General features: G+C 42.1%; 1 protein-coding gene across 1 annotated transcript; it reads right to left on the reverse strand.

Moving 5' to 3' along the window:
* Positions 1–1491: 1491 nt before the first annotated feature.
* Positions 1492–16311, reverse strand: LOC118100614 (integrin beta-3). The gene is made up of 15 exons (XM_035145908.2): positions 16137–16311; positions 15230–15315; positions 14758–14962; positions 14385–14637; positions 13025–13187; positions 12620–12781; positions 12358–12453; positions 11386–11475; positions 10645–10779; positions 9109–9553; positions 5470–5692; positions 5287–5387; positions 5001–5120; positions 2481–2647; positions 1492–1856 (listed from the first exon to the last, which is right to left on the reverse strand). Exons 1-15 carry the CDS (start codon positions 16207–16209, stop codon positions 1788–1790), a joined length of 2388 nt encoding a protein of 795 aa, XP_035001799.1. The 5' UTR covers positions 16210–16311; the 3' UTR covers positions 1492–1787.
* Between the last annotated feature and the right edge of the window lie 1622 nt (positions 16312–17933).

The raw sequence follows: 17933 nt of genomic DNA on the forward strand, positions 1-17933 counted from the left end.
GTGATGCTTCCCCGTGCGCCACTTAAACCAGATAATGTAAACCAGTCACCCCAGATCACAGAGGAGAGGCTGGGTCATCACTCAGGGGCCCCGGGGTTCTAGGGGCCCCTGAGAGCCCCAGATGTGCAAGAGAACAGAGTGGGGTTTTGGGGGTTTTGACACATTTCAAATGTTTGGAAATTTACAACATAAAGTAGAATAAGTTTGGTCCCGTGTTGTAATAATAGAAATAATCATGATAATTTTGTGGCCCTTTTTGCAGGGCCACACGATTTGGTAGTAAGTAGTGTAAGATGATCTATCTATCTATCTGTCTATCTGTCTGTCTGTCTGTCTGTCTATCTATCTCTCTATCTCTCTATCTATCTGTCTGTCTGTCAATCCCCCCTCTCTCTTTCCTTCTATCTTTCTATCTATCTATCTGTCTGTCTGTCTGTCTGTCTGTCTATCTATCTCTCTATCTCTCTATCTATCTGTCTGTCTGTCTGTCTGTCTATCTATCTCTCTATCTATCTGTCTGTCTGTCAATCCCCCCTCTCTCTTTCCTTCTATCTATCTATCTCTCTATCTATCTATCTATCTATCTATCTATCTATCTATCTATCTATCTATCTATCTATCTATCTGTCTGTCTGTCTGTCTGTCTATCTTTGCATCCATCCATCCCTCCTTCCCTCCCTCCCTCTCTCTCTCTCTCTCTCTCTCTCTATCTAATTATCTATCTATACCTCTCTCCCTTCCTCTCTACCTAATCTATCTATCTATCTATCTATCATCTATCTATCTATCTATCTATCTATCTATCTATCTATCTATCTATATATCTATGGTGGACTGGATGATATGGTTGCTGGTTAACAATGATAACTCTATAAATTTCTCCTGGAAACCACACTCCTCCCTGCATAATTCATCTGATACAATCCATCTTGCATATTTTACACTGTGTTAGATGAGCGATACTTTGCACAAAGATAAGTAGGGGCCACTTGCAGTTTAAGTCCAGGAGATGGAAGCAGAGCATCACAGACAAAAAGCCCGGCACATGTTCCAATGCACATTGTCGGAAAACCACAACTCTTGTTATGTATCTTTGTGTATTTCTTGGTGAAATTTCCAACATTTAAACCAAAACAGGATGAAAATTACCCACTGTTGTCACACCAGCTCAGACGCCATGTCATTAATTTGTTATCATGTCTGAAAAATAAATTATTTTGGGTGCAGCTTGATTGAATTTAAAGGGATCTTCCTCCTCATTTTTTAAAATTGTTTTATCCTCATCTTTGTCTTTCACGTCTCACACCTGGACACCTGCAATGGTTGTGCAGGAAGCTTTATCAGAAAGAATAAATGAAAACTTATAAATACTGGGAAGAGAAAGAGATGTTGCCGTATTGGATGCTTTAAGCAAAGCTGAAGAGGGAGATATTTGGTATAAGGTATTTCAGTCGCAGGCCAATAAAATAAAAAACAACATACATGGCTGGATACAGTGGCATCCTGAAAGTCTGGGTGAACCAAACCTTTATTCTGTCCTGCACAACAAAACAGTTCTTAATCAATCACACAACACAATATCTTACTTGTCAGTGTAGTATAAGTGGACGTTTATGACAAATCCCTGATAAAAATGTGTCCTCAGAATCATTTCTACATATTTACAAACACAAATAATTATTATTTATGGTCAGGTGACAGTAGAGGCCTGCACATGATTCGCTGCCTTCCCACAAAGTCCATTATTTCCTCTTCTTCCTTTATTTCTTCGTCCTTGTTCAGTAGCGTCAGTCTTTTCCTCTGTATGTGATGTTTGTGAAGGTAGAGGTGGCTCCTTTGTAGAGAGGGTTGTGTCCCTGTTTGTCAGATACACACATAGAGAACTACATTAAAGTCAGTTTAACAAACAAAAAATACTCTCTTGTTGTTCAAGATTATAGAAAAGACACGTTGAAAGTCCCTACTGAATTACACAATAGAAAATGTAAGTAAAAAATACCTTTAAATGTGAGCTTTATGGTTTCTCTACCACTACTCGGTGAGCCTCCTATAACACTACGGTGATTCTTTGTGGTTTCTGGCCTGTGGGATTTGGCTGTGTGTCTGAGGCCACAAAAAGGCCCATTACCAGTAAAGGCTAATTAACGTTAGCTGATATAAACCCAGCCCTTCCGTTGGCTGCCTTTTGTTCTGCTGAGAGTAACAGCATGCTGCAGAAATAATAAAAAACATCTTCAGAAAACGAGAGTGTGTGTGTGGCCTTGTGTGTGTGTGTGTGTGTGTGTGTGTGTGTGTGTGTGTGTGTGTGTGTGTGTGTGTGTGTGTGTGTGTGTGTGTGTGTGTGTGTGTGTGTGTGTGTGTGTGTGTGTGTTATTTCTTAGATTTAATTTTATAATAAATTACCTTAATTTTAGTGTTAGTGCTAAACCTAACCATACACCATCCTACAGTAGGTGCCACCTCAAACTAAATTCCCTCACCGTGTCCCACTTGGCACGAGCGCGCTCTTCCTCAAATTTGGCGAACTCCCGTCTGTCATGGATGGTGACCAGCAGCTTCCAGATGAGTAGAGCCGCCAGGCCGAGGAACAAGATGGCCCCCGCCACCGACAGGAGCACCACCAGAATGTCTGGACCCTTGGGGCAGTCTGGATGGAAGAAGGGAGAGAATAAGATCAAGGAAGGAGTTACTTGGACACACAGAGGAAGATAAGGCTTATTTCATAACGCTGTTTCCTCCTGGTCTCGACTTTGACTAACATGGATGTTGATTTTCCTGCAACTCTTGTATCGACCAATGAACTACAGAGGATAGTAATATTGCCACCTGTGACGCTGGCAGCATCGAACCCAGTGTGCCCGTTCTCCGAGCACGACGGCAGCACAACAGGGACGAACACAAGAGAATGGGACTTTTCAAAATACCAAAGAGCGGAGAGGAGGATGGGCTGAAGTGGAAAAATAGAAAGCTCACACTGCCAGGCCACAAATCTCCCACCCCTCACTGCGGTCGGGCAAAAACTCAACAGGAATCGGTTTTGCACGGTTTCGAGAGGGGCTGCTCACAAGACGACTACATGAAGCCTTCTGACACAAGACTGGAATAACACACCAAGCAAGCAGAGGTTTATTTCCACAGCACATTTCATTCCAGGCGGAAGCGCAACTGTGCTGCACAAAGCACGAGCTATACCGTGGAATCTGCTACCACAAAACGATGTGGAAATTGTAAAGATAAACATTAAACACACAAATTATAAAGAAGGAATAAAGTATGATTAAATAAAATAATCACTCTTTGTTTTCACTGTCGTGTTTCCAATCATTAGTCGTTCTGGAAAACTTATTCAACTATCAACTATTTTATGTTTCTGAACCAACCTTTGAGGAGTAATAAGCTGTGCGCTGCTAAACAATTCTTCATTTTAAATCTGCAGATGGTGGTTTAGTTGTTTCTAAGTTTGGGAGTTTCAGCAGAAGTTAAGTCACTCATTAGTTAGTTTGGCTTCTATGTTCCCAGTTTAACTGATTCTCAATCCCAATTTGGATGGATAAATGGATGGATTCCCTGAAAACTTACTTTGTTATTAAGCATCTTACAATGAGCAACTGGATCAGTTATTGCTTTTTATCCTTTATTTCACCTGCAAGGTCGAAGGTATTGAGATTTTCTGTTTGTTTGTTTTCTGTGTTGTTCCTAATGGTTGGAAGTCACAGTGTGAGTTCGTGCTTGCATGTACATACATATGTGTACAGCAGCAGTTAGGTAACCTATGGGGGGAACCAGGGTGAACTTTAACAGCCGACATCAAAGCTTTGCTGCTCTTCCTCTCTCCTCATTCCTACATTCTTATATTTCCTGCTTTTCAACGGAGCCTTTTGATCCTTATCATAACGACGTATATACGAATCATGATGCTTGTTCAGGTAACATTATCAGAAATATGTTTAGTCAACTTTAGGGAGTCTCTTCTTTCTCCTGCATAGTACAGCTTCACGTTTCTGTATTTTTCTTATTTAGTTCCCCCCTCTCCCCCTCTCATGCTTTCCTCCCGAGGATATGTGGAGTCAGCGGGCTGCTGGAGGAGAGGTGGGCAGCTGTTTACGACCCTCCTCGACACGGCGGGGTGCACCGCGTTCAAGGCAAATTTCTTGGTGCGCTTCTCTGCAACCCAGTTGTGTCTAAATTAAACACACACCGTCATTAAAGGCAGGCCCCGGGACAGACTTTCTCTGCGGGCACTGGTGGTCATTAAAGGGCTGTTTCACCCCCCCACGCTCTCTATCTGGCCACTTAATGAGCAGATGAAGGGCGTGCAGCAGGGGAGTGACAACTTGTACTTGGGCGTAGTGAAAACACACGGATTTCACAGGGTGAGGATGTTTGGTATTACTAATATAGTTTTTTTTTATGTATTTGTGGATTTTATTTTACTGGATTTGTCATCGCTTCCTTCAGTTATATTATTATGATTATTAACCGCATTTAAAAGTTGCTGTACTTAAAGCAGTATGAATATCTGGCCAATTGGGGGCAGTAGAACAACCTGTAAACACAACTGGACATACTCCAACAGTCATTCCTCTTTCAAGTCTTTATTTTATACTAATACACCAGTTCTTTAGAGGGAATAAAAGGCTCCATAGCTACTAAACGCTTCACTATGACCAACAGCTATAAAATATAGTCTTTGTTTGCTTGCGGTTTGATGCTCAGCCGGCAGTGAACAGCCATTTTATCAGAACTTTTTTACTGGAATAGGCAAATCAGTAAAGTAAAACAGTAAAACCGTGACCAAAACAGTAAAACTGTCGGCTGTAAAACCAACACAATGAGCTGAAAGACCATTAAATGCTCTGCAGAGTTGATGCAGATTGCAGTGTCGGCAGAATAACATTTGAGTTTTCAACCTTTAAAAAATTCTGAATTATTTATTCGAGCAGCTTTAAATGTTAGGCTTGTTCAGTCAGATATCCAGGAAGCATGGATCTTTTTCTTACCTGGCTCTTTGACGACGAACAAGATGGACTTGCCACTGGAGTCTTCGTAGTACTGGAAACGCTCTACGCAGTCGTCCTCGTCTTTGTACGTGCAGTTCACGGCATTTGTATCATGGAGCACTGCAAGAAAAATCCAATAGTGCAATGAACACTTTCTTTAGATGGCAGCATTAACACATTTTTTTTTTATTTTGAAATTCCAGGGGGCAACTTTCATAAACTTTATGAAATCACTTATAAATTCAACTATTTAACTTCTTTATGGTTGTAGTTTTAAACATCTCACGTAGTTCATCCACAAGCACGATCTCATCCTTGCAGATTCGAGAACAGGTGTTGTCCTCAAACAGGCGGCCCCTCTTGAAGTGCTTACACTCCACACACTCCCTTCAGGAAGAGAAACGCCATCAGTTTAGTTTAAGCAGCAGTTTCTAGATGTATAAATATGGAATTCTGTAAGCAGACTCACTTCTTCATGGTACAGGCGTCAGGGCAGGTGGGGCACTTGTCACACGTGGCCCCATACGCACCGGGCTGAGTGCACTCGCAGGCCCCGCACACACACTGGCCCCTGCCGCTGCACAGCAGACCCAGGTTGGACATGCAGGTGTCAGTGCGTCTGGAGCAATTACAGTTTTCACCCTGCCAGTCCGGTGCACACTGACAGAAGCCACAGTTACAGACGCCATGGCCTGGGAGGGATGGAGAAAGAAAAATAAAAAATGAAATACACAGGAACTAAAATTACTGCCTTGTGGTTGCAAATCATTGCAGCTTCAGTCTACATCATTTTCTTTCCAGACCTTGAGCCAAATTGAAAGGATCCTCTTGAGGCGTTCTTAAGATAACGCGTTCACGAGGCCATATTGGTTTTGTGAGGTCACAGTGACCTTTGACCTTAGACTACAGAAATCTAATCATTTTATCTTGGAGACCAAGTGAACGTTTGTACCAAATTTGAAAGGATTCCCTGGAGGTGTTTCTTAGATATCGCGTTCACAAGGTTTATGAGGTCACAGCAACCTTTACCTTTGACTTTTAACCATCAAAATCTTTTGTATGGTTTTTAAAGCCATAAAAACCAAACCATAACAAATTAATACTTATCTCACTTTTAATGTTAGGTTCAAAATTAGATGCAAGGTTATATTCAACATGTTCAGTGCTTCAATGACATTAGATCAGACTTATTCATCCTGAGACTTTCGTCATCTTCACTGACTTCACTTCACCTCAATTTAAAATAAAGTTCTGCATCATTGGCACAGCATGACTATGTGGTTATGAACCCACCAAAATGTGGTGGATTTGAAGACATAAACATCCTCTGACAAAGCCACTACAAGACTGTTTACTCGTATAACTTCCATTTCCCCAGATGTACGGGTGGTACATGGCAAAAGAGGAATCGAACAACCAATAAAAAGCAAGGACAGTTTGTAATTCTGGGTGAAAATGAGGGTGTGACATTACTGGGAAAGAGTGAGGGAGACAGCAGTAGTGTTTAGTGGTTGACATGATTGTTGTGTTACACTCAGTTTGTTCAAACTGTTCATTAAAGCTAGTTAGTTCCTCAACGCTCAGCCTGACATGACAGACTGGTGCAGTGACACGTTAACCTCTGCCAAGGAGCTTGTGTTTTCACCCCTGTCCATTGGTTTGTTTGTTTGTTTGTTAGAAAGATTTTAGCTCTAGCTTTAGCTCTTCCTGGGGGGTCCAGAAGCCTTCCGAGTCCAGATGGGACATGTAGTTCCTCCAGCGAGTTCTGGGTCGACCCTGGGGTGACTGGTAAACCTCCAAAGGAAGGCGCCCAGGAGGCATCCTAACTAGATGCTCTAACCAGTTCATCTGTCCCCTTTCAACATGAAAGAGCAGCTCCCTCCGGATGTCTGAACTCCTCACCCTGTCTCTAAGGCTGGGCCCAGCCACCTGACAGAAAATATACTGCCTGTATTCACAACCTTGTTCTTTCAGCCATTGCCTATGGTCATGAGCTATACAAAGCTGTCCTGGTTTATATTTATTGAGGGTTGTACTTTTCATATTTAAAACTCATGTCAAGATGCTAGAACTACACAGCACCAGGTTTCCATCGAACACTAACAACATGTTTACATCCTTTACAAATGTTACAATTGTTTTCAGTGGCTTCGACCGCCAACACGGGAAAAGCAGAAGTGTTCCTGCATCTGTTGCGAGACACAAAACCCATATCATTGTGTGCCTGCGGTGTCTGGAGGGCTCTTATTTTCAGCTGCATGACTCAGTGCATGTGTGAGTAAATCTGTGCGCGTTCTTTTGTTGTCGTTACATGAATTTGTACTTGTGTGTGCCAATACGCAGAGTGACACTGCAGAACACATTGTGGCCTATCGCTGCCCAGATAAACAATGACAGGAAGCTGCCCCAAAGAGTCTGGCAGGATAAAAGATGATCCACAAACAAACCGTCATTACCACATGACCACAGGACCCGCTGGCTTTTAATTAGACCGTTATGTGGAGAAGAATGGTCCTCGCACAGAATCAGGTATTTCAAGACAGCAAATCCATGTTGTACATAGGGAACATTTCCAGGACTCTCCCACCAGCCCCTTTCCTGCCCAAACATGGGTTTATTTTTAGCCTTATTACACCACATCAGCCAATGAGTAAGCAGAGAGGTATTTTCATGTTAATCTATGGGCTTTGGGGAATAGAGCAAAACATTTCTGTGTGAGATCAGCGGGGTGGGGGTAAGACATATATGTGACCGTGTGATGGAGCATGAGGAAGTCAGCGCCAAAACTCGCAATTAGGTAATTAGCAATGGTCAAGTAAAATATCCTCAGTGCAATCCAATTGAATTGTTTGCATGTTTTAACCACTATTATGTTTTCCTCAACAATAACACGAGGATGTGAGTTAAAGCTCCAAACTGTTACCAAACACAAACTCAGGGCCGCTGTTTAAAAGTTTCAACCACACCGGAGAAACTTTTCAGAAAAGTGAGAGTCCCTTCTGACCGGAGGGAGCTACTGTCTGAATCTAGAAAGTTTTCTTTGTGCACGAATCCCGTTGAAGTCCGAGGTGCAGAATATTGGCTCGGCTGACAGAAACATAGAACCTGAGCTCAGGCGCATACACACACACACACACACAGTCACGTCTCCATGACTTCAGAGGACATACATTCAATTACATTAATTTCCTGGAGACTCTCCCTCTTAACATTAACTGTCAATACTACTTGCCTTTACCCCAACCTTAACCTAACCATAAACTTATCCTGACCTTAACAAACCTAAACCAAAGCTCATCCTAACCTTAAAACCTCTCTTCTTCGTCCTCACCTTAAAAGTCAATGATTTACTTCATGAAGATCTGCCCATAATGTGTTTTAGGTCCCCACAGCATGAGTAATACTTAGAGCACATACGCATGCACACACGCATGCACGTACACACACACTGCAGGTCACACCATTCTGTTTATTGTGGATGGAGCCCATGTCCCGGGCAGAAGGGAGCTTTGTTATTCTCTGTAATTCTTCCCAGATGAGGTGGGTGTCAAGTCAGTGTGGTGAAGGAGACTCCCAACCACGGCTGCCATGTAAAAATAATGTAAAAGGAACAGTTTAATATTTGGGGAATATGTTTTTCTTGTCCAGAGTTAGATGAGATGATATCTGACTGTTCAATATGAAGCTGCTGCTTTGTTTAGACTGGTAACAGGGGGAAATAGCTAGACCTGCGGATTTATAATCGCTGACCTATAATACACTGCTGGCACCACAGGCATGTTTAACATGTGTCTGAGAGTTGTATTAATCTCCTGATCAAACTTTAAAAAAGTCACATCAATCTTACTTGTTTTTGTTATCCCACCAACAGACAAACAAAAATGTATTCAATGTCTAATGATGTACGACAAAAGCTGCAAATCCTTACATTTGAGAAGCCGAAACCTGTTAACGTTGCTTCATCAATGACTTTGTTGAGTGAAATGTTCTCATTAAAGCTCCAATGATCAATGGATTAGTTGAATCCAATGAAAACAAGCCACTTGTCACATAATCCTGAACCTATTTTTTTACTATTTCCTGACATTTTAAATAAACTTCATCTTACCTGAGCACAGTTCCCCCTTGTAGCGCAGGCAGTTGAAGTCGTCGCACTCGCACAACTTGCCCCACACTTTCCCAAAGTCACTGCTGTGGCACACGCACTGGCCGCACACGCAGTCGCCACGGCCGCTGCAGATGGCAGAGTGGGGCCCTCCAGTGCCCGCGGGTCCACTGCAGCCGTCCTGCTCCGTGGGACTGTAGTCGCCCTCCGCGCATTCGCAGTGCGGCCCCAGGCGACCCGGGTGGCACAGACAGATGCCGCACTCGTAGGTGCCATTGCCTTGGTTGCATTTGGGGCTGTCGAGCTGGGCCTTGGCCTGGCACTTGCAGTCGCACTCGAAGGACACGGTGATGGACAGGGAGTCCTTGAAGCCCACGGGTTTGATGATGAAGGTTTTCTTCTTCTCTTTGGGGCAACCGCGAGCTCTGGCCTCCACACTGAAAGAGACCTGGGTGACAGGAGGGAATCGAAGTTGTACAATGTCAACTGTTTGTGGATAAAAAGATTTGAGAGATTCTGCATCTGAGACATGGTAACTTTTAAAACTTCTGTATCTCCCTGGTGTGGATTAACTAACATGTAAAAGCACTGTAATGGTCCGTTTGATGTTCATTTAATAGCTGCTCTAGTTCTCGGCTTTATCTAATCACTTTTGGCACACACTTATGACATAGAGATTGCCTCCATATGTATTTCGTCAAAGTAATTGTTCGTTCAACATTGCATCCAAATCTGGACGTCCAAAAGTGGGCAGTTACCACATCTGTTGAAACGACCATATATGGAAGAAACAAGAGGAGCTGAAGCAGAGAGAGAGAAAGAAAGAAAGAAAGAAATGTGCGGAGGCCAAAAAATGTCACCTGGAGTGAGGAGAGAACAAGGAAAGGAGCCAAAGAGGCTGTGATAGAGAAAAAATGCAAAACAGGGACGGAGAAAGAGCCCTCACAGCAATTTACTCTAAATGGAGTTGGCAGGAGAAGTGTGGAAAGACAATGAAAACATGGACTGAGAAGAACAAGTTCAGAGACGGTGCTGATCCACTTCTTTCCATCATCTGAAGAAAGGGGAAAATCCCACATGTAGATTGCAGCAAGAAGGGAAATGGAAAGAGACCGAAAAGAGAAGGAAAAATAACACATGGAAGTGGTTATTTTAAGAATCAAGATGTGGTAACGGCCACTAGTGTGATATTATTTTTTAACCCTCACAGACAGATAGTAGAAAAATTGGCCTGAGAGCTGTGAGTATTGTATTGTATACAAGCCATCTTATTTGAGTTTAAGTTTGAGTTTTTCTTATTTTTTTATATTTTATGGTCTTCTTATAGGGAGCTGACATAATGTCTTCTAAAGAAACCACAATAACTGGAAGAATTATATCAAATTAGTTTCGTATCATCAGGAAATAACTTTTCAGGGCTGAATGTGAAACAAATTTTGCTGAAAATTGTCCATAGGCAACTATAAGTAATTTTCAGTAGTTGAAAATGAGTAGATTAATTTTCCTAATCAGAGATGAAGTATGTGAAGCTCAGCTGACCGTGTCTCCTATCTTGAGCCCAGAGCAGGACTTGAGGCCCGGGATGACCTCCCCGTTCAGACAGGTGGCGTTGAAGGACAGAGACAGCTCCTCCGGGACGTCTTGGAGCTCCAGCTCCACCTTGGAACGGATTTTCTGGCAACATCAAAAAAACTAAAATCAAAAACAACCCGTGCACATAAAAAGGAGAGTGTGGAGAACTGCATCACAAGGTTAAAATCTCACTAGGTTTCATATTTGGTTGGGATATTAAGGAAATTACCTCTTTTTAACTCTGTCTTGATTGCAAAAAGAAGTTATTACAATTATAATAATTATATTGCAGTTGTTATGATAATTTCCCTCTTCCCATGTCTGCATGCTGCACTGTAATTAAAGAATTTCCTTCTCTCATTACACGCAGACTCATTCATACACAGTGTTTACTTGGATGTACAAACACAAGCGCACATATTAACACACACGTCTGTACGTACACCTGTAAAAACAAGAAGGTAACGATATAATACTTTTTTTAGCTCATTCGTCTGATCTCTGCAAAGTAAACTTGAGTAAACCACGAACAATGAAGTGCAGCCAGCAATCTCCTACATATGGTCAGCTTGACTCTTCGGCCAACTTTGCCTTAACGGCGTGTGTGACTCAGACAGGGTGTGTGTTAACAAGCACATGTCACCTCCTCAAACACTGTCTAGCCTTGGTGTGTGTGTGTGTGTGTGTGTGTGTGTGTGTGTAACTCACAGCATAGGCCTTCAGTATGAGCTGAATCACGTTGCCTGAGTCGTTGGACAGTGTTCCTACTGTGGTGCCCGGAATCAGCTCGCTGTAGTTCTACAAGACAGAGACAGACGTCCATAACAGTTAGAGAAACTATTTATAAACCATTAACAACCACAACTTACAAATATATAGAGAATATTCAACTTATTCCTACAACAAATTGTAAAAGCATGTGACAATATAATAAAATGTACCTTCAAATGGGTAAAAAATTTAAAAACCTGTTCATGGTGACTAAATATACTAATCAATTGGATTTTTACTAGTAAAATAATTGTTTTTAACCATATAGCCATCATTTAACATGTCATTACATTATCCAGCAATTTATAATAATACATTTAATAGATTTAGATGTTTTTTTTCACTATTTTCTTTGTTACCCAGGTAAATGTGACAGTAAAATTACAGGAAAAAGCTGATCAAGTCAAACTACTGATGACAACATGGTTTCTCGTAACTGAATTAAAAGTTGTCAGAGCTGCACAAAACCTTCACAGTTCTCACGACCTCATGGAACTGCAGAAGTGTGACACACCCTGCTCACGCTGGTCAGAAAATTCATCTGTTCATCTGTTTTTTTTTTTATTAAAAGTATATATTTCATATTAGTTTATGTGAATACACACATAAACACTTGGTTGTAATGGTAACAGTTTTTGGAAAAACTGGGTTCGTATCTTGCCATGTATGTACAGTGATTAATTTTTGAATTTCCATTCTTCCAACGCATGATCCAAGAATCGCATTCTAAACCCAGTGAGGTTTGGAGGACTGCAGCTGAAACGCTACTGATTACACACTGGGATTTGTCATCTTTCCCTTTAAAACATTAGTACGTGTTTTTCTACATTTCACAATGGGTCGCTGCACAGCCAGTATGTTGTGTATGAGGGGCTGAATGTGCACAGTGTGAAGTGCAGGGGTCCTGACCTGGTACAGAGGAACCACAGGATTGGTGACAGCGAAGATGAGGTTGATATTGTTCTCCGACATCTTCTCTGTGATCAGAGCAAGAGATGGATAATCCTGTGGGGGCCAAAGGAGGCAGCGTGGTTAGCACATAAACACTGAAATGTTCCTATTCGTACTTCTGCAGAGCTGCATACAAAGACTTCCATTGTCTGTGCCTCTCTCTCACACCCTCCCTGTCTACAATATGTGCACCTAACACACACTTACAGTATACACTAACCATGGTGGTTGACATGCTGTAAATATTGTCAGAGTTGAGGTGGCACTGCCCGTCGTTGGGCCGCACGATTCCTGCCAGACGACCGTCCAGCGCCACGTGAGTCTTCGCATCCGAGGTGAAGATCAGGAGGTGGGAAGCGTCGGGACGCCAGCCGATCTGCTCCTGGTTCCCATCAAAACCACATAAGAGAGAAGAAGAACTGAAAATGTTATATTTCATTTTTAATTTGCACTTTGCCAGACGCTCATCTAAAGCAGCAGAGCGCTCGCTGATTCGTTTCATCCTTGTTTTGAATCTAGTTCTTGGAATTCCTGAAATGTTTATTTGTACAAATGCGTGCCAGAAGAGGAAAAGGGTAGTAAACGAGTTTCTTGGTTTTGTGTGTGTGAGCACATGTCTCTCCACCTCGCACACCGCAGCCTGGATGATGGCATCAAAGCCTCCCTCCGGGGCATCTCGGTTCCTGGACACCATCTGCTTCTTCACTTCCTCTGTGAAGCGTCCCACTTCTTCCGTCAGGGACAGAACATGTTTGTAGCCGAACTGGGGCAGACAGGTGGTGTTGATGCTGTCAATCAAACAGAGATCGGTTTTGTCAGTCAAAAACTCAAAAGACAATTTTTTTGTTATGTTTTATCACAGGGACATTTTGAGGTTTTAAATAATCACCTGTAAAATGGAAAATAATCAAAGTCAGCATTATAGCTACATAATATAAACAAGTTCAATTATAGGTTATTTTCTCGTATTGTTTAGTAGCTATATTGAATATTGGTTTCAATGAGTCACACTTCCTGTTATGACATTCAGGGACTTTAAGACTGTGGTTGAATTGTCTCCTCAACATGGTAACATCACCCGAAAGTACGTAAGTGGCAGCCAAGATAAGAGCTCATCAAATTCTTTAAAGAATCCTTTCTTATCTGCTTCACCTTAGAAGACACTGGAGCATCCTTTATGAAAGGAAAGGAGACAATACCATCCCATAATTCCTTTGTGGCAGCAACATTTATCGACCAACATCAATACCGTTCATCATCATAATGTGGTCTAGTAAAAGGGCAGTCGGTCCCTAAGTCCATGTGAATCCTCATTCACTTCCTTCACCTCAAGATGTTTGCCATCGCCTGAACCCCTCCTTCTATCTGTATTTCTACCAAACCCAAATTCTCCACTTGTCTTATCTTTTATCCAAACATTCCTGGAGGCTGGATATCTGCAGACTGTGTGTAAGCGGGGGAGTAAATGACTCGAGGGGGGTTATGGCAGTTTGCTCAGGGACACTAGTGTTGCCCCGCGGAGGGTACGATTACCTGCGGCTGATTCGGAGCAGCTGACCAAGCACCGGGGAGCCACTTTAAGCCTTTAACAAGTGCTGTGATGCCGAGCAACGCTGTGTTTAAAGGTGTCCTCACTAAAATGACCTAATCTGCATAATGACGCTACTTTCCACACGCAGACATAAACAGCTACTCAAATCAACACCAGTATGCAAAAACAGTGCAGCCACCAAAATAAACTTTCCATTACAAAGACATCTGGGTGTAGATTCCTGTGAAACGACGAGGAACAGGTAAACGAGGCTAATTTGGTGTTGACGTCATAGTTTGACATTTTAGGAAATACGTTCATAAACAAACTTACTTTATTTCACGTGTCCCAATAAACTGCTTCTCAAATATTTTGATCTGTATCATATTGCTCAAGATAGTCGCATGAGACCCCGTTGACAATGGCACCAATACCACCTTGTATTTATTTTTACCTGTAGCAGGGGTTCTTCACAGCCTCTTTGGGGGAGATGTACATGTACGGCGAGAGCGGCTTGTCCACAAAAGCCCCAAAGCCCATGCGGAGGTTGCTGGTGGTGCGGTTCATGGCCTCAGCCAGGCCTTTGCCCAGTGTCCTCAGGCGGAAGAGGTCATCATTCATGGAGTAGGAGAGGTCCATGAGGTAGTAAAGATCCACGGGGTAATCCTCCACCTGACGCACCTTCACCGTGAAGCGCTTTGCATCATCTGGGGAAACATGGGGGAGAAATATCGATATTTCTAGCTTTACTTGATGTTTGTGTGGGTCTCTGGGATTCAAGCACTGGATTTATTCTCCATCACTCATAACCAAACTGAGGAACCGACCTGGCCTGAGCGTGATGTGGACTTTCTGGGGCTTGATCTGAGTGACATCTTGTGTGGCCCCCGCTGCCTTGTTGCTGAGGGGGCGGTCCTCGATCACTTGCATTTTGCTGATTGGAGACTCCACAGATGAGGCAGCGCAGCCCGCCGCCACCAAATTACTCTTCAGGTCACAGCGGGAAGAACTGGCAATTCCCTGACCAAAGTCCTGACAGACAAATGCAGACAGTCAAAGAATGACAGTCACTGTGTCTTAAGTGCTATAAATTTAGATTTAAGTCCAAACACAAGCCAATGGATTATTGGGTACATTTTTTCCATTCAACCTATTTCATGTTCTCAGTATAAGAATAAAGATAAAACATATGCACACATTCATCTCAAGCAGATTAAGTGGCTGATGGGGAGATCTGTACCACCCTGCACCAGCAGAAAGCTCGTGGCCTCAATGAAGTGAAGTGGAAAAGAAACCCACCTCCTGGACGCACCATGCACAGCTGGGGTGCACAGCCAGACATTGTTTGCATGTGCTGGCTCCTCGGGAGGTGCAGACGTTGGAGGCTGGAACCAAAAGAAAAATCATTTTTCTAAAATTGTTCATATTGGCCCCATATGAAGGGAAACGCTTTAACCAGATTCTGAATTCTCTTGTACTGTGGCTGTTTAAATTAAATCCATAATACAATGACTTGGTTTTCCCTTGAAGTAGATGAAGTAGCCATTCATTCACAGGGAATGCTGTACTTTTCACTTTTTTTAACTTTTAGTTAGCTATATGTCAAATGAAGATTTATCAAGTTAAATAATTCAACTAGACTAAGTACTTTTACCCTTCATTACATTTAGCTGCTAATGATTCTCTACTTTGACTCATGTACAATTGTACAAGCAGTACTTTTGCTTGAGTTTTTTCGTACTGCTGTACTGGTACTTTTACTTGAAGAATCTGAGTATTCATCACTGTGCGTATATGATGAAAAATATATACTCTGAACATATTATGCTTGTACTTCAACCCATCAATTGTCACCGCCACCAAGCAACAAGCATATTCTGTTTAATAAGTACATTGAGAACATCACTGTAAAGTCTGAAAACCTCCAGACAGCCATAAATGCATCATGTGTCTAATTGTGTCTTTATAATTTTACTTAAGCGCAATTTTACATGCAGTAGTTTTACTTTTTTATACTGTACTTAAAAAGATCTGAGTACTTCTTGCACCACTATGAAAAGTATTCATGGTGCAACAAGCATATTCTGTCCAGCAGGCACTTTGAGAACATCACTGTAAAGTCTGCAAACCTCCAGACATCCAGACATGCATCATAAATCTAACTCTTCAAATATTCTTGGCTTCACCAAAAAACAACACAACTCACCGCAAACGTCTGATATCCCAGTAAAAATCAAAAGACCCATCCAGAACAGCCCCTGCGCCGGGAGAGCTCCCATCCTGGTGCGGGCTCTGTGAGGAGAGGAGCCGGACAACGAGCTCTGCAGTGAGGAGGACGAGCAGGAGGAGAAGAAGAGGAGGACAAACTTTCATGTACAACTCCTAATAGAGTCAAATGTCTTAGAACCACCTCCTCCGCATCCATAGCTCCCAGTATTATACTATCACATGCAGTGGGCGGGGACAGTGCAGCATCTACAGCCTGACATATGGGGGCTTTTATTTTGGTGAGCAATCGAACCTGTGACATTACTGTACCAGCTGGTGCAGTGTTGTGTAAACTGGTTTTTATCTACTGGATTTAGATTATAGTGATATTATGAAATCAAATGCATTCTGATTAAAAATTAATTTTAGAATTTTAGTTTGCTTCCTTTACACTGAATTACAATAGATTTGCTTTATTATGAAAACTAAATGTAAAGGAAGAATAAAGTGTGATCTTGAGGTTTGCTTTAGTGCACACTGCCCACTAATGGACATAACCAGTAAACACTGGTGTCACAGAAACCATATATATATATATATATATGCACCACAAGACTGAATGATTGGCAACAACAGAAAAACTATAGAATATATAAGACAAAATGCACACAGAAAAAAATGGAAACGAAAGAGGACAAAAATGAAATTAAATCATGATTTAATGGACGATTAATAGAAAGTTTCCAATGACCCTGGGACCTACGTCATTATTCTCCCATCATACCTTGAGGCTGAACAAAACAAGCACTTCCGGTCACACCTGTGCAGATGTTATCGCTGTAGTGAGGACACCGATCAGTGTTTCTGTATTTGTGTGTGTTGTAACTTTTGTGCAGCGCATGTGTCGTCAAATTGATGATGTTGTTTTCTTAATGTGAACGTGTTTTTTTTTTTCGATTTGCGTGTGTTTTCTTAAATTGCATTGCGTTGATCTCTCTCGGCCACCGTACTGTTCAGGTGCTGCCAGGAAGCAGTGACCATGTTCTCAGGTACTTGATCTCTGACACACACACACACACACATCCCATAAACACTGCACGACTTCTGTCTACAGCTCCAGTTACATTTCTGTACACCAGGTGGCGTTATGTTACAGTAAGTGTACGTGCATGATGCAGATGACACACACGCACACACACACACACACACACACACACACACACACACACACACAGAGGTAAGGACGACTATGTACACTGAATCCTGTTGGTTGAATGCTGCATGATACAGTGGACAAGAGGCGGGGTACTCCCTGGATGTATGTATATGTATATGTATATGTATATGTATTTATGTATATTATTAACTGGTGCTACTATCATTCACACCATCATCACATCTATAAGTATCACTGTGACTATTCTCATTATAACAACAAGTCTATCAGAGCTTAAATATGACAGTTACTCAATTTTTCCTTAGTCTCTCTCTCTCCTTTCCCCATTTCTCTCCTCTCACCCCAGCCGAGAATGTAAAGTACCCGGTGAGAGTATCAATATTCTTGCACAACTTTATCCAAGTTTCATAAACAACAGAAAATGTCGCTCGGCCTCAGAGTTTCCATTTGGTTACACATTCACTTAAGACAATTCAAGGTGAAATTCTTCAAGGTAATCCGGAGTTAATACTTGATGTTTTAACTCCTTGATACAAACTGAACTTGTCCTGTGCTGTTTTCTTCAGGGTCAGTGACAGTGACGATCCATTTAATCTGATCTCAGTGAAGCAGGTTTTG

This window comes from Hippoglossus stenolepis, chromosome 21 (assembly GCF_022539355.2).
Source record: "Hippoglossus stenolepis isolate QCI-W04-F060 chromosome 21, HSTE1.2, whole genome shotgun sequence".
Taxonomy (NCBI): Eukaryota; Metazoa; Chordata; class Actinopteri; order Pleuronectiformes; family Pleuronectidae; genus Hippoglossus; species Hippoglossus stenolepis.

Coding starts and splice junctions, on each gene's coding strand:
- LOC118100614 (XM_035145908.2), bottom strand. CDS start 16,209: ATGGGAGCTCTCCCGGCGCAGGGGCTGTTCTGGATGGGTCTTTTGATT. Junction 14,963..15,229: donor GTGCATGGTGCGTCCAGGAG/GTGGGTTTCTTT, acceptor TTTGTCTGTCAG/GACTTTGGTCAGGGAATTGC. Junction 10,780..11,385: donor TCATACTGAAGGCCTATGCT/GTGAGTTACACA, acceptor TGATGTTGCCAG/AAAATCCGTTCCAAGGTGGA.